At 39.3% G+C, this 17,673-nt stretch overlaps 2 protein-coding genes across 4 annotated transcripts in view; one reads left to right on the top strand and one right to left on the bottom strand.

Moving 5' to 3' along the window:
- The window catches only part of DPP6 (dipeptidyl-peptidase 6), a 1,353,880-nt gene that overhangs the window by 558,942 nt on the left and 777,265 nt on the right, over positions 1-17,673 (bottom strand). The window lies entirely within an intron of this gene.
- On the top strand, positions 2,478-3,132 carry LOC102855613 (60S ribosomal protein L10-like). Of its 2 annotated transcripts, XM_006887648.1 has the most exons (2): positions 2,486-2,594; positions 2,676-3,130. In XM_006887648.1, the coding sequence occupies exons 1-2, from the start codon at positions 2,486-2,488 to the stop codon at positions 3,128-3,130; spliced, it is 564 nt and encodes a 187-aa protein (XP_006887710.1). The 2 variants fall into 2 exon arrangements, with proteins under 2 accessions (XP_006887709.1, XP_006887710.1); XM_006887647.1 differs by having other exon boundaries at positions 2,478-3,132.

Here is a 17,673-nt window from a genome sequence, read left to right as displayed (position 1 = left end):
CACAGCTCAAAGGCATCAATTCTCCTTCTATTATCCCTAGTCATTACCCAGCTTTCACATGCATAACAAGTAATTGCAAAGGCTACTGCCTGTATCAGGTGCACCTTCGTTTCCAGCTTGATATCATTGTCCTTTACTACTCTGGAGAGGACCCTGACAGCAGATTTTCCCAATGCCTTTAATATTGTAATTTCCTGGCTGCAGGTACCAAAAGTGCTGACTGTGGAGCCAAGCAAACTAAAACTGTTAACTGTCTCAATCTCTTCACCATCTATCATGATGCTGTCAATCTGTCCAGGGTGAGAATCTTTTTCTTGATGTTAAGATTCAATCCATATTGAAGGCTGCAGTCCCTGACCTTCTGTAGCAAATGCTTAACGTCCTCCTCAGTTTCAGCAAACAGAGTTGTGTCATTGGCATAATACACATTGTTGATTAGTCTTCCTCCAATTATTATGTCACATTTCTCCTCACAGAGCCCAGCCTCTTGGAGAATCTGTTCTGCATATAGATTGAAAAGAAATGGAGATAACGCACATCCCTGGCATACACTCTTTCTAATTTTGAACCATGCAGTGTTTCCTTCCTCTGTTCTGATGTTCCAGGAATTCGGCATACCAATTGACATATTTCAACAAACAAATTTTTGCCTGGATGTGCTCACCAACTTGTTCCAAGAAAACTGGAGGACAACCACTTGGCTATCTGACTGGAAAAGATCCATATTTGTTCCAATTCCAAAGAAAGGTAGGTAACCTGACAGAGTGTGGCAATTATCCAATAATATCATTCGTATCACATGCAAGCAAGAGTCTGCTGAAAATTATAAAAAAATGACTGTAACAGCACATTAACAGAGAACTGCCAGAAGTACAGGCTAGGTTTAGAAGAGGCTGTGGTACTGGGGATGTTATAGCTAGTTAGATGGATCTTGGCTGAAAGTAAGGTGTATCAGAGGAATGTCTATCCATGTTTCATTGACTAAGCAAAGGTATTTGACTGTGTGGATCACAATAACTGTGGCTAACCCTGAGAAAAATGGGAATCCCAGAACACTTGATCGTGCTTATGTGAAACCTATACTTGGACCAGGAGGCAGTTGTCAGAACAGAGCAAGAAAACACTGTATAATTTATGGTTGGACAGAAAATTTAAAATGCCTGTGATGCATGCCCCAGTTATTCTACTTTATAACATTAATTAATTTAATATATCTCTGTGGTATAAAATAGAGGCTATGTATGCTTAACAGCAGCCAGGAAATCAAGAGATGAACTGCATTGGTAAAGTCGGCTGTGAGGGACCTCTCAAGAGTACTGAAGAGCAACGACTTCAGACTGGAGACTAAGGTGCGCCTGATCCAGGCTATAGTCTTTGCAATTACGTGCTATGCATTAGAGAGTTGGACAGTGAATAGGGTTGATAGAAAGAGAATTAATGCCTTTGAGGTGTGGTGCTGGAGAAGAGTGTTGAATATACCATGGACTGTTAGGAGAACAAACAGGTTCATCCTGGAGAGGGTGAAGCCGGAAGGCTCTTTGGAGTCAAGGATTCTGAAGCTTCATCTGACATATTTTGGGCATGTTGCAAGGAGGGACTGGTCCTTGGAGAGGGACATCATGTTTGGCAGAGTGGAGGGGAGGCGAAGGAGAGGAAGACCTTCGATGAGATGGATTGATTCTTTGACTGGAGCGGTGGGAATAAGTGTGTTTGAGATGGCTAAGTTGGCACAGGATAGAAGAGCGCTTAGAGCTCTTGTACATAGGGTCGCTATGAGTCGCAAGTGACTCGATGGCATATAACAACAACAACAATATATTTTAGTTGACTTCCTAATACTTAAATGCTATTATAATTACTTAAATTTTATGCTTTTGATATATACCTGAGTTTTACTTACTAACAATTTATTTATAATTTTGCTTCTATACACACACACACATAATGAGAGTTGTAGAAGTTGTATTTGGGGCTATTTATTTATAATCAAGGACATAATTTCAATAGCATTATACTGAATTTTCTTAAAACATTAGTGGTCTATAATGATATCATTATGAAAATAAATAGTTATGTTTCTGCTAAGAGAAATATTCAAAGGGTTGTATTTTGCTTTTATGTAATATGTCAATAAGTAGATGATTATAAGTTTCTGCTGAGAGACATGTCCAAAAGGTTGTGTCTTGTTTTTATGTAAAATGTCAATAAGTATGTGATTATAAATGCAGAGATAGAAAGGTGGTTATTAGCAGAGGAAAAATCAAGAAAATGATAGCAGAGGGAAAAGGATGTACAGTGGGAGGGGGATTAATCATGGAGTTGTACAATTTGATAGGGGATTACGAGAAATTAGAAATATCTGATCTAGAGAACATTGTATTCAAATTTTGTAAATAAACAAATATAATTAAAAATCTATAAAATTAAAACAAGATAAAAAAAGAGCTCTTTCCCTTCAGTGCGCCACAAAGATCCCGGTGTTGCCATGGGCCGCTGCCCAGCCCGGTGCTATCGGTATTGTAAAAACAAGCCCTATTCAAAATCCCGCTTCTGCAGAGGTGTCCCTGATGCCAAGACCCGCATCTTTGACTTGGGTCGGAAGAAGGCAAAAGTGGATGAGTTCCCACTCTGTGACCACATGGTGGCGGATGAATATGAGCAACTCTCTTCAGAAGCCCTGGAGGCTGCCTTTATTTGTGCCAACAAGTACATGGTAAAACGTTGTGGCAAAGATGGTTTTCACATCAGAGTGCGGCTGCATCCTTTCCATGTCATTCGTATCAACAAGATGTTGTCCTGTGCTGGGGCTGACAGGCTCCAGACAGGTATGCGAGGTGCCTTTGGAAAATCCCAGGGTACAGTGGCCAGGGTCCATATTGGCCAGGTCATTATGTCCATTAGTACCAAGCTTCAGAACAAGGAGCATGTGATTGAGGCCCTCCGCAGAGCCAAGTTCAAGTTCCCTGGGCGCCAGAAGATCCATATCTCCAAGAAGTGGGGCTTTACGAAGTTTAATGCGGATGAGTTTGAAAACATGGTGGCTCAAAAGCGCCTCATTCCAGATGGTTGTGGAGTGAAATACATTCCCAATCGTGGCCCCTTGGACAAGTGGCGGGCCCTGCATTCTTGAAGACCTTGGTTATCACTGCCCTGTCTTAGCCTGTGCGCCAATAAATTGAACTTCTGGCTCTCAAAAAAAAAAAAAAAAAAGAAAATTATAGAATAATGCAACCTATCAAACAATAAATGAAGTGAAGCTGGACAATCAGGATCAGAGGAAGACTCCTTAACAACCTGCAATATGCAAATGATACAATTTTGCTAGATGAAATCAATGAGCACGTACTAATAAAGATAAAACACTGTAGTGTCTGGTATGGATTATATACCTCTACATTAAGAAAACAGAAGTCCTAAAATTGGGTCAATAAACAACAGGAAACATAAAAAAGCACAAACACTTAAAGTTGTCCAGGATTTAATTTCACTTAGCTCTACAATAAATTCCCATGAAAGAAGCCATCAAGAAAAAAACCACTGTAATACATTGGCCACATCTGCTGCAAAAGGTCCTCTTAAACTTTTAAGAAACAAAGGCATCCCTTCGAGGACTTGGCATATTGTTATGTTGGCAAAGAGTGCTGAATATTCTAGGGCTTGGCTAGAAGAAAAAACAAGTCTCTCTTGAAGGAGGTACAAACAACTGTTCCTTAGAGGCAAAGATAGTGAATTTCATGTCAGATACTCTAGGTAAGTGGTCAAGAGAGGCCATCATCAAGAAAACATGGTGGGCAAAGGAGAGGATCATTGAAAGATATGAAGACTTTCAATAAGATAAATTGATATAGTGGCTGTAACAATGGACATGAGCATATTAGAGATTGTGAGAAAGGCACAGTGCAGGACAAAGTTCAGATTTGTTGTTCATAGTACTGCTATGTGTAGTACTCAGTTTGACAGCTCTTGTTATGTGGTGTCGAGTTGCTTGTGACTCATAGCGGCCCTCTGTGCAACAGCTCTGAACCCTCCTCTATCTTGAACTTCATTGTCTCTGACACACCTTCCTCCATTACCCCAGTCACTAAGTCAATCCATCCCACTCTCAGGTAGGATGTCTCTCTACAAGGACTGGTCCTTCCTTACAACATGCCCAAAGTACATCAGATGAAGTCTCAAAATCTGCCTCCAAGGAGCAGCCTGGTTTCACACTCTTAAGGACGAACCTGTTTATTCTTTTAGCAGTCCATTATTCTCCAGCACCACAGCTCAAAGGCATCAATTCTCCTTCTGTCATCCTTCATCATTGTCCAGCTCTCTGATGCATAGTAGGTAATTGCAAAGATTATGGAAGCACAGGAGAGAAATACCCTGGGTGAGATGGCCTGATACAGTAACTGGGGCAATGGGGATTGGTGTGTCGGATTTAGTGAGATTGGCTCAGGACAGGAAAGGGTTCAGATTTGCTGTACATAGGGCTGCTATACATCACAGGTGATGCAATGGCACATAAAAACGATAACATGCTATGGCAGGTTTGTAAGCAGGAGTAGCATCCACTTCCTAAATAACATGCCTCTGGAAACTCTATGAACTTTGATAAATGTTGGTAACTGTAGAGGGGTTTCAGGCCTTTTGTTCATAGGGTCGCTATGAGTTGTGCTTGTCTTGAAGGCAATCAACAACAACATTGCATGGATCAGGTGTACCTTAGTCTCTAAAACAACATTGTTGCTCTTCAGCACTCTAGAGAGGTCCCTGATAATAGATTATTCCTATTGCAATTTGTTTTGATTTCTGGACTTCTGAGAGCCAACCAAGCTGAAAATGTTAACAATCTCAATCTCTTCACTGTTTATCATGATGCAGCTAATTAGCCCATATACATGGCCAAATTGTACAATGAATAAGGAAGACCAAAGAAGGATTGATAGGTTTGTATTATAGGATTGGCAATCTTAACAATATCATGGCATGCCCAAAGAATGAACAAAGCTGTCATAGAAGAAGTATAGCAACAATGTTCCTTATTGTTGTTGTTGTGTCATTGAGTGACTCATAGTGACCCTATGATCGAAAGACCTGAGCACTTGTACAACTTTCATCGCTACAGATATTGATGACAAAACTTCTGTAGTGTTAGGATTTTTGAGAATGACTTCTCTATCCATTGCCTTAGTTCCTCTCCCTGGGGAATGTGGCCTTCAGCTGCCTCAGCTGCAGACAACTGGCTCACTATTGATTAATATCTTCAACATCATCAACACATGCAAGAAAGAGAGCTACCCAGACTATAGCAAAATTATAGCAGGGACTAGTCTGATGGAGCCAGACACAGACAAGGCCAGAATCTTTGAGATGGAACCAGAGCTAGAGGTTTTGCTTGATGGGCAATTCAGGGATGAGCTGGCCTGGGACTGCTATTTACTGAGTCTGTACTTTCTCTGTGTGATATCCTATGTCTCTCCCTCACTTTTCCCTAATAAACCCCACAACTGTGACTAAAAAGAGGTCTTTTAAAGTCTGTGTCGTCATCTGCACACATTTCAGACCCAGTAATTACTGGAAGTAGGTGCAGCAGAGTGGAGAACCATGTTTGATCTTATAAGGATCCATTTCATACTGCAGATGTTGTTGATAAGGACATTTTCCCATTGGGGTGAGAGTAAACATCAGACTAATTTTTTCCTCACTGTCCCTGCTCCTTTTATAGCTTTGTTTCATTTACTTTGGTCGTGCCATCTTGAAGAACTTGCCCTGGATAAATACATCACATTGAGTAAAGTGACAGGTCAGCAAAAGAGAGGCCAATTCTGCATGGGATGGACTTAGAGAGTGACTACAACAATGAATTCAAACTCAGAAACAATTTTGAGGATGCTTTGTTCTGTTGTACACATGTTTGGTGGTATGGGTTGCAATTAATTCAGCATCATGTAAGAGATCTTCTTCTTGTTGTTGTTGTTATTAGGTTCCATGAACAACAGATCTGAAACTTGCCCAGTGCCGAGCCATCCTCAGCATTGCTAATATGCTTGAGTCCATTGTTAATCCATCCTTTTGAGGGTCTTCTCTTTTCTGACCCTCAACCTTTCCCAGCATGATGTCTTTTTCCAAGGACTCGTCCCTCCTGGCAACATGCCTGAGGTATGAGAGGTGAAATTTCACCATCCTTGTTTTTAAGGAGTACCCTTGGTTGCACTTCTTTCAAGACAGATTTATTTGGTTTTATGGTAGTCCACACAATACTCAATACTTGAATAAGTTTTCCTAACACTATAATTTAAAGGTGTTAATTCTTCTTCTGTCATTCTTATTCATTATTCAGTGTCCCAACACATAAGAAGCAATTGAAAATACCATGACTTGGATTAGGCGTACCTTAGTCTTTAAACTGACATCATAGCTCTTTAGCACATTGAAGGGCTCCTTAATACCAGATTTTCTTACTATAACATATCTTTTGCACAGAAAACATCAACACATATATGTTATTTCTGGGGTTTTTTTTAACAGACATGTACACATATGAGAAAAAGAAGCACACACAGGAAATCTGCACTGATACTAGAAAACAAGAACAAAGAACCTAAGAGAAGTAATGATCAGGCAACTAATGTAAAGATTAAACGTATTTATGAGACAACAGCATGCAACTCTGGGAGAACATACATGAACCTTAAGATAAGTGGCAATCTTGTTTGTCCCCTTGATGATGAGGAAGAAGTACAGCATGTGAACTGTGCCCCAGTCTCAACGGCTGGGCTCTAACACAGCCCAAAATAATTTCATGCAGAGTCAGGCAGAGCTAGGTGCCATTCTCAGAACTGCAATTACTGGTTGTGAGACACAGAGGAAACTTGAATAATCCACTTGCTATGGAAAAGGGTGAAAGGATGATTAAAGATCGACCATTAAAAAGAGCTCCTGAATGGTTTCACAGCTGAATTCTTTCTAACCTTTAAAACAGATGATTTTACAGGAAAATCTGCTGCAGCAGTTTTTGCATTAGGTTAAACTGACTCAAATGTTTTTCATTTCCAATCTTTTTCAGAATGGCACTTTTAAGTGGTGTCGAAGAATAATCATGTATTATTTAATGGCCCATTCACAAGACTTGAGAAGGTCTCTCAGTGTCTCGCAAAGTGTGCACCTGACCACTAGCTAGTCCCAAGGCAGGTGGTTCAAATCCACCAGCAACTCTGTGGGAGAAAGATGGGCAATCCCTTCCAGTGTGATTTGTGGTCACTGCAAACTTGTTGGATCATCAGGTTTGAGCCAGCTCAAGCTCAAGAGCACATTAACAAACAGCAGCTAGTCAAAAAAGCCTGGTGGCTCCAATCTGTTTAGGAGAGTCAGAGAAGAAAAGTCTGGCTATTGGCTCTGTAAAGATTATGTTGTTGCTGTTAAGTGCCGTCGAGTCGCAGGCAACTCATAGCGACCCTATGAAGGAGAGTCCTTGACGCTTGGGTGCCTTTCATCCTCTCTCCAAGTTCATAGGGTTTCCGGAGACAAGCTATTATGGAAGTAGATGCCACTCCTCCTTCCACGTTTGTTTAATCGGGGAGCTCCACCCCACTCTCAGTCCCCATTGGGTAGCCAACCATTAATGCATTTGACATATCCATGTCACAGGGTTCAGCCTCACAGCAACCACATAGCCAAAGAAAATCCTATGGAGCAGTTCTTTTCTATAACATGGGGACATCCAGAGTTGGAATAGATTTGACAGTAATGGGTTTGAGTTACTTATTGACTGATTGGTTAGTTTTCACCATGTGTGAAATAAAAACCAAACAAAAACCCAAAACAACACATCACGTGTAACTATTGCAACCTTCTCACCATGGGCAATAATTGCCTCAATCCCATCCAGGCAAGTGTCTGGACAATGACAAAAGCTGGATCCTTTATTCAGTGGAAAAATAATTATTTTAGTAATTAGATGACCTAAGTTCAAGTCTCCGTTTTACTCCACTTCCAACCATGGAACTTGGGAAAGGTTATTTTAACCTTGCTCCACGTTAATTTTTAATCTATAAAATAAGAACAATAAACTACTGCTTCCCTTGGTATTCTCAAAGATCAAAATAAATATGATAATGTGTATACAGTGGTTAGGGTAGTTCTAATTATATTGTAAGCACTCAATAGATCCACTATTCATTATTTTCTTGACAGATTTCCTCAAGTAATTATTTCAAATACCTATTCATTTTCCTTTCTGTCCCATATGTCCAAACACAAAAATGTGCATAGCAGGAAATACGTTGCTTTGCCCTAAAACTTCATCTGCCTTACCACTGCCTGTCTCCCACCTCACGGGAAATAATTTTGCTTTTTTGACACCAGTTATGTCCAATGATGGTCCTGCACGTGTTGCACCTGGTCCCTAACCTCCACTAAACAGACCATTGCAGCTTCTCACTTCAATGTCTCCCTCCTTAGTATTGCTTTCTCTTGGCCCTGTGAACACATAGGCTTTCTCAATTTAAAAACAAAGATGTTATCCATAAGTTTCTAAACAATTTCTCCCTTTCCCTTTACCACAACTCTTTTCCAAAAGGAACTCCTCCTTCACCTTCCTCATCTCCAGGTTATGCTCAAGTATAAAACTCCAGTAAAGCAATACTATCTATTCCAGCGGCCTCTGTGCCATGCTCACCCTACAGTGATCTCACTGTACTCTCTGAATTGCTTGCACTACACTGACTCATGCCTTTCACTTTGCCATCTACAATATTATACCTCTTTGATTTGAAAACTGTTTCCTGGCCACTGCTTTGATGCTTCTGCAATTCTATCTGGGGAGAGGTATCTTGTAAGGTTTAATTAAATAAGGAATTCAACTAAATATAGGAATTCAAGTAGTATAGTCTGTATGGTGCTGCCCCACTAACCCAAAGGTTGTGCCTCCTGGCAGTTTGAATCCACCAGTGGCTACATTGAGAAAGATGAGCAATCCCCCTCTGCGTGATTTACAGCCTCAGAAACCCAACAGAGTGCCTGCTGTGGATGGGTTCCCACCAAACAGCGAGTGAATGAGTGAAATAGAGAGTAGAGATTTTTTTTAATCCTCACAATTGTATTGTTAAACATTATTTTAATAAATGGAGAAACTGAATGGTCAATTAGTTCATTCTGCTTGGGTCAATAACTAATACACAAAGATGCTGTTAGCAGTCAGGAAATCAAATGATGTATTCATGATATTGGCCGACTTTGCAAAGCTATTAAAAGCAAAAATGTCACTCTGAGGACTGGGTATATCTGACTCAACCACAATTTTTTCAGTTGCCTCCAATGCGTGTGTAAGTTAAGTAATGAAAAAAGGAAAAGAAGAAGAACTGATGTACTCTTAACTGTAGAACTAGCAATAATATTGTATAAAGTACTGACCGCCAGAAGAACAAATATATCAGCCTAAGAAGAAATACAATCAAAACATGTCTTAGAAGTGAGTTTGCTAAGTTCAGACAGGTCAATTGGAAAGGACCAGTTGCAAGAAAAGGACATTAAACTGGTCAAGTAGAGGGCAGAGAAAATGAGGGAAAGCTTCAGTGAATTAGATTGACACAGCTGTCCAAACAATGGACATATGTCACAATCATGAAGATGGCTCAGGACCCAGCAGCATTTGATTCTGTTCTATATAAAGTCTCCGTGAGTCAGAGGTGACTCAACAGGAACCACCACCAACATCATGGTCTATCCATGTCAGAGTTCGTGTGTTCTAGAAAGGATACCTGGTATTGGTCCATGATGGGGAGCTCTGGTGGCCTACTGGTAAGAAGCTGTGCTGCTATCTCAAAAGGCACACAGTTCAAATCCAACAGCTGTTCCATGGGAGAAGCATGCACAATCTCCTCCCACGTGATTTGCTGCCTCTGAGAACATGCTGGAGGGTCAGCTATGAGTCACTTCCAACTCAAAGGCAAACTCCACCACCAACAGTAGTCTGTGAGAGTCTTATGAGTCAAGGTTGTTGTTGTAGTTGATTGCCTTCAAGTCAAGCACAACTCATAGTGATCCTAAAAAACAGGCCCGGACTCACTGACATTTATTAAAGTTCGTAGAGTTACTGGAGGCATTTTATTTAGGAAGTGGATGCCACTCCTGCTTTCAAACCTGTCATAGTTTGTTACTGTGGTTATGTGCCATTGAGTTTGGGTAGGAGTTGTCAATTCTCCTTTCTCAATGTAACTGAAATCCATTTCCCATGACCCTCATGTATTTTTAGTCATTGTATTAACTCAAGATCTCATTTCACTTTCATCTGGGTTTGAAGTAATTTCTTCTCTAAATTATCCTTCATATTTGTCCATGTTCCCACAGCTCACAGATACAAGTTTAAAATACTCTAGACACCTACCTTAAAAATGAAGAACAGAATAGTCTATGACATAAACACCAAAGGAAAACTAAGTAAATATACACTTTAGATTTTTGCTATATCTTACAAAAGAAGTAATAAAAGGAAAGAAAAGGGGGGAAGAAAAAAAATTGAGAAATATGGGGGGAAGCCTACAGAACAAACAGGATCTAGAGAACCGTAAAAGCAAAACAAAATACAAAGTACAGAAATATACAGAGATAGTTTGTACCAAGGTCTTTATGGTATTCATGTAAAAATAATTTTATTCTTAGGTCATCTTTTTGTTACTAGATAAACGTGAACCCCGAATTTAGATGGGGTTACCTAAAGGTAACACTCAGGTTTTGTGGGGCAGGCCGGCCCATTCCCTGTGTACAGGTGCCAGTTGCTCTACCACGCATGGAAGTTTTGTTTCACATGTGAAAATGAGGTTTTAAGATTAACAGGTCTTCCCTTTCAACTTATTCTGTGCTATGGTGTCAGAACTGGCCCATCGTTGATCCTCCAGCAGGTTTTCAGAGGCAGTAAATCACAAAGGAGGAGACTGCCCACCCTTCTCCCATGAAGCAACTAGCTGGTGGATTCGAACTGCATGCCTTTGGGATTCACAGCACAGTTTCTTACCACTAGGCCACCTGAGCTTCAAGTTTGTAAAAGCTTCTGTAGGCCAAACATACTTCTACAGTGGACATTCTGTGTTGCCAGTTTTGCCCTCTGAACTGTAGGGGAGAAAAGCATTTTCTATTTGTGACTTAGCTCTCTCATTGCAATTGAGTTGGGACTGACTCATAGGTGACCCTCTATTAGGTTTTCTGAGACTAAATTGCACATGAGGAAACTGCTCTTTCACAGAGCAGCTGGTGGATTGTCAGAGAGGTGACGGCTTTTTGTTAGCAGCCAAACTCCCTAAGAGCTGTGTCGCCAGAAATGAAATTCTGTGTAGATATGGACGCTGCTGGCTGGCCATTATTAGTGCTGTCTTAGGTGAAAATTGGCAGCCTCTGAATGCAGACGCAGAGATTAGTAAACTAGCAGGAAATGGAATGTTAGCGAAGTGAACGCTGCTCCTATGAGCATGAAGTCAGAGAAGAATGCAAAGATGAGCGTGAGTTTGGTTTGTGTGTGGTCACACGCTGAGCTCTGTGAGAACCATCAGAGAAAAGGAAAAAACAAAGGAATGGTCTTCTCTCTCCTCATCGAGTACACCATCCAGCAGACTCAGAGAACACAAGCATGTGAAGTACTTAACTGAAATGAAATGCGGGCGGTAGTGAGAACTGAAAGAAAAATATATAATATAAAAGTTAAACACACTATTTAAAAAGAAGTTTAATAAGCTATGTAAAGTAACATAAAAGTAGGTGTGACTCTTCAGCTCAGTAAAATCCTGACGTTTTCCTGTAGCACAAAAAGCACTCTTGGTTTGATTTTCTTGTCATGTACGATTCTGAAATGCACTGAAACCACATAAGTCTAAGTCACTCCCAATGTAAACTCAGGGGACCTAAGAAATAGAAGTATGTTGTAAATAGTCATGGAGGGGCTTTTCAGCTTCACACAGACATAAAAGAAAATGTAACACAAGGCTAAATTTCTGTAAATTGGCCTTTAAACATAAATAAGTCATAAAGACCCTCTCCAATCTCTGACTCAGAAGAAAAGGTATAACATAGAGTCTTTCTCAAACATGACCTGACCTGGCCTTTCATGTATAGGTCAAAAGGAGAAAAAATTACATATAGCTGTGGACTAGGGCCCACTCAAGAAGAGGTGATAGAGTCACTGATGTTCTCTGTAAAGACTGAGAACCTGTTAGAGATGAAGGCTGTGATGACGTCCACCTTCAACAACCTCAGACCTCAGCTCTGAGCGTCTTCTACTCAGCATTAGCCATGATTCAACCTTCTCCTGAGACCACTCCCTAATGGTAGTTTAAAGATTTGGACTCTAACAAGTGAAATATTCTCATTCTTTGATCCTAACTGAATGTTTTACTGGCCTGTCTATGCCATCACTAACATACAATAAATGAAATAAGCTTATGCACGCAAGGGAGCTCTGGGGGTGTAATCCCCAAAGGTTGTGCCTCTCTGTTGATTCAAATCCACCATTGGCTCTGCAGACAAAGATGGCCCAATCACGTCTCTTGCAATTTACAGCTTCTGTCAGTTTTAACTTGCTAGCAACTTATGAGTGTGATATAAAAGAAATATGAACAACTGTGTGTTTTTTAAAAAGTGTTTAAAAAGAAAATCTTGTAAGTTTTAGGAATTTAGTAGTTTAGTACTGTCTAATATAAATCCTTCTCTGAGAAGAGTACGATGAGTGACAGTTGACAATCAACAACAACAACAAAAAATCTGCAAACTCATTGTCTTATAGTCAGAATAAACAAATAGCTGAGCCTCTACTGGGTTTACTGAGGCTATAAATCGTACAGGAGGAAAATGCCCCATTTTCACCCTCAAAGCAGCTGGTAGATTTGAACTGTCAGAGAGGTATGGACTTTGATATCAACCGGTCAATATATTATGTAAAACAAAATGGGAACATAATTAGAAAGATAAATATATTTGCTTAAATATGGTTAAGTAGTCAGTCTTACTGGCAATTAAAATGAGCAAACACATAAAAAAATGAAGAAGTCTGGCATAAATGTGACAGACAGCTGCTTCTTTAAATACTGAAGTATCTCCCCTTCCGACACTTTCCAGGAATGATCAACAGCTCTTAAATATTCATCACTGGAGCAGCTCTAATCTCTTTACAATGTGAAGCTAAATTTTTTAAAAGTCTGATTTAAATTATTGACTAAATGCCACTGAAACAGCTATTATGGAAATCACAGTGGAACAAAACATGGAATATTTTACCATGAAGTAAAATGAACTATTTTCACAGTTCCTGTATCCTTTTCAATCCATATAGATGATATTTAGTTGTTACTTAAAGTGTAAGTAAAAGACTGTATTTTTTGTGTGTGCTTATGTGAGATAAAATCATAAATATTTTTCATACTGCTATTTCATCTTCACAATTATTACTTTTGTGGCTATATCACATTTTATTTTCTTTTTTAAATTTATGGACCTCATTTCCTTAGTTTCAGACACTTTCATGATTTAAATAAAGGGATACATTTTTTTGTGTATTTAGCTTTTCTTTACATACATTTTTAGATGATTTACTTATGAAAACTCCCTGAAGTGAAACATAAAATACATAAATATTTTATTGCTCTTGAAATGTATGCCCAAGTAATTTTCCAGATACCTAGAGCAATTTAAGTGATGCAACGAATGAGTGTCACTAAATCTCCATGGAGTTTAGCTTTCCTCTGATACTCACGCGGTTACCATGATCTGGGGATAATTTGATTTCCTAGTTTATAGCTGGCCGGACATAAGATTGCCAGAATGTCATTCAAACTCAAGAGTCAGATTCCAAATCCCAACTTCAAGCCATGGTGTTGACCACCCACCTCCAACCGCTTAGCCACATGGAAGTTTTGGGGAAACTGCTTGTCACTATTGCTTTGCCATCTTTTATTTTCATTCATAAAATGCATAGCTATTGAGCTTCTACTCTGTGCAGGCCAAGGTACTCAGCATCATGGCGAAAACAAAGTAAATCAAAGGCAGAACCTGCCTCTAAGGAGATCCGGGGCTTACAAAAGGACTTTCAAGATCTTTGTGGAAACATTCTTTCATTTAGTTCACTCTCTGCAGAAACCTAAAAGAATACTTGAAAAATGTTAAAAACAAGAAAATAGACAAAGCCATTTCACCAAATAGTTTCTAAAAAACAAAATATATGATACAAAACAGGGAGCTCTTATCGTATAGCCCATAGGGAGCTACATTGCTATCCCAGTGGCAATTTTTCCTCTCCTGATCTGAATCCACAAGTGGTGGCCGATCTCCTCCTCTACGGTTTACAGTCTTCTGAAAACCCACTGGAGGATCAGCTATGAGTTGGTTCAGACATGATAGCAATGAGAAAGAGAGAGCTATGTTATAAATGTGATATACTATTAGATAACAATAGAACACTTGTGGTAGAGGAATAGCACTGTCAATCCAAAGGCACACAGTTCTAATTCATCTGTTACCCAGAGGATGAAGGATGGGCAATCAACCTCCAGGCCATCAACTGAAAATCTGCTTGAGTGTCAATTATGAGTCAGTCCCAACTTGATGGCAATACGAGAATAACAACAGATAATAATGGTGGAATGGACCATTCATCTGCTAACCAAAAGTTCATGGTTCAAACCACAGGAGAGAGACAGTCTGCCTCTGTAAAGATTTATAACTGTGAAATCTACTGGAGTACTTCTACTCTGTCCTGCAGGGTGGCTGTAGAATCGGCTCAGTCACAGTGAGTGCTTTATTAGATAATCTCACTCACTCATTCATTGTCCTCAAGTCAGAACTGATTCATGGCTGACCTGGACTTTCAGCAAGTTTAGCAAAGGATGAGACTGCTTGTCATTCTCCTGAAGAACTACTAACGGATTCTAACTGCCAGAGAGGAGCAGACTCGGATTAGCAGCACAACAGCCTAAGGACTTTTGAAAACATCTCACATTCAAAAAGGTGGCATAAAAACCTGATTTCAGAAAAGTTGAAAATAGAAACACCATTTGACCCAGCAATTCCACCACTAGAAATATATCTTAAAGGAACAAGAGCCATGATTCAAAGAGATGTATGTATACCCATGTTTATTACTATGTTATTCACTACAACAAAGACATGGAAGAAATCCAAGTGCCCCAAAACAAATGAATGGATAGGAAAACTATGGTAGATTCACACAATGGAATACTATGCAGAAATGAAAACAATGAACTTGTAGAGCATGAAACAACATGGGGGACCCTGAAGGACATTAAGCTGAGTGAAATATCACAGTCACAAAATGACAAATATTGCATAAGACCACTGATAAACACCAAGACAGATATGAGGGGTTAGGGGAGAGAATGGGAAAAGAGTGGGTATATAATGAACACTGTAATAGAAAAGATGAGGGAAAGAACTGTCCAAAAGGAATATATGACCACAATATGAAACAAGGGGTACATTGTGGGTTGGGCTGAGGGAAGCGGAGGAGGAAGAAAATGTACAACAATGAATTAAAAAAAAAGGAATAACAGTGATGCAATTATCAGGGAATGTTAAATGTATATGTTTTTGTTAGATACCATGCAGTTGGAATAAACTCACAGCTGCCATTCTAATGGGTTTTCAGAGGTTGTAGGTCCATAGAAAGAGAATGTTCATCTTTTTCTTGAGGAGCAGCTGGTGGATTTGAACCACATGCTTTCGGGTTGCAGAGCAGCTCCTTACCACTAGACCACCAGAATTCTCTCTTACATGGATAAATGAATTTACAATTTAAAGAGTATGGAGTATTTAAAAATATTTCATAATCTGATTTATACAATTTGGAGATTTGATTAAGGACAACAGATTTACTCAGAGAATATTGTTTGAAGGAGGCCAGTGGTGAGATATAACATTTAACCCAAGCACTGCATTTGCATAACCATAGCTTATCTTAAAAGCTTTCCCCTGGATTGGCTTAATATTTGCACTCATTTGTGTGCCCTTCCATCATTAGATTCCAGGCAAAAGCCAATTATAGTAAACCAAAGAACACAAGGGAATTGCATCCAAATAGGCTTGGTTATCTGGCAGGTGGAGATAGTTAAAATGCTCAAATGCTAACTAAAAAGCAGGGGATTGGAGTACATCCAGAGACACAGCAGAATAAAGGATTGGTTATCTACTTTCATAAAATCAGTCATTGAACTGTATTAGAAGTACATGCTAAGTCAATACGACAAAGGAAGCAAATGAAAGACATCTAGAACAGCAAAGAGCTGGTGAAACTATAGCTAGATGAAGATAATATGATTGTGTATATAGGAAACTCCAAAGACTCACCAAAAATCTGTTTAAGCAAGTGGACCAATTTAGTAAGGTTACAGGATATAAGAACGACATACAAAACTCAGTGGGACTCCTCTACAGTAACAAAGAAAATAAACCACAAATTTAGATATTTAGGAATAAACCTAACTAGAGACACAAAAGACCTTTACAAAAAAAAACTATAATGCACTTCTTCAAGAAATAATAAAAAACCTAAATAAATGGAAAAAATGTTTCCTATTCAAGGATAGGAAGACTCTATAGAGTGAAAATGACAATCCAACCAAAAGCAGTCTACATGTTTAAAGCACTCCCAATAAAGATAACAAATTCATTTTTTAAGGAGATTTAAAGGCAATTGTCAAGTTTACTTGGAAAGAGACCTTAAATAATAAAGCACTTCTGAAAAACAAAAATGAAGTGGGAGGCATAACACTCCCTGATCTCAAAACCTACTACATAGGTGTAATAACCAAACAGCATGGTACTGGTACAATGACAGGCACATAAACCAAAGGAACAAAAACCCAGAAATGGACCCAGCTACTTACGGTCAACTGATATTTGACAAGGAAACAAAACCTATCAAATGAGGAAATGACAACTTCTTGAACAACTGATGCTGGCAAAATTGGACTGCTACCTGTAGAAACTGAAACCAGATCTACATCTCACACCATACACAAAAATTAACTCAAGGTGGATCAGAGACCCTCTGAGGGTAAAGCCCAAAACCACAAAGATCATAAGAGATAACTGAGATCATGCTTAGGAGGCCTATCCTATGGTATAAAGACACTGACAAATACAGCCAGAAATGTACAATCTGAAGAAAATAAAATTGATAAATGAGACTTTCTAAAGATTAAATCCCTATGAGCATCAAAACCTTTTCCCAATATGGTGAAAAGAAACTCTGCTGACTTGGGGGTGGGTGGGGCAAACAAACAAACCACAACATTTGACAAAACCATCTCAGCCAAGGATCTCATAACAAGAGTTTACAGAATACTATAGGACTTCCACAAGAAAAAGACTGCCCAATTACAAAATGGGTAGAAAACATAGAAAAACTTCACAGAGGAAGACATTGGCATGGTCAACAGGCACACAAAGAAATGCTCAAGATCACTGGCAATAAGAGAGATGCAAATCAAAATCACAAAAAGATACATCTCATCCCAGTAGCAGTGGCAAAGTTTTTAACAGGACAGCAAGCAATAAAGAGGATGTGGAGAAATTGGAACTCTCATACACTGTTGGTGAAATTACAAAGAAGTACATCACTCTGGAAGGCAGTTTGGTGTTTCTTCAAAAAGCTGAACATAGAAACTCCATATACCTAGATATTCTAGTGTT

The sequence above is a fragment of the Elephantulus edwardii genome, unplaced genomic scaffold (genome assembly GCF_000299155.1).
Source record: "Elephantulus edwardii isolate Elephantulus edwardi_28Jun2011 unplaced genomic scaffold, EleEdw1.0 scaffold00060, whole genome shotgun sequence".
In the NCBI taxonomy this organism is placed as follows: Eukaryota; Metazoa; Chordata; class Mammalia; order Macroscelidea; family Macroscelididae; genus Elephantulus; species Elephantulus edwardii.
The sequence above is the reverse complement of the archived record's forward strand: the minus strand, read 5'-3'. Positions and strand labels throughout refer to the sequence as shown.

Excerpts from the sequence above, each read along its gene's own strand:
- LOC102855613 (XM_006887647.1), top strand. The coding sequence starts at position 2,486 with ATGGGCCGCTGCCCAGCCCGGTGCTATCGGTATTGTAAAAACAAGCCC.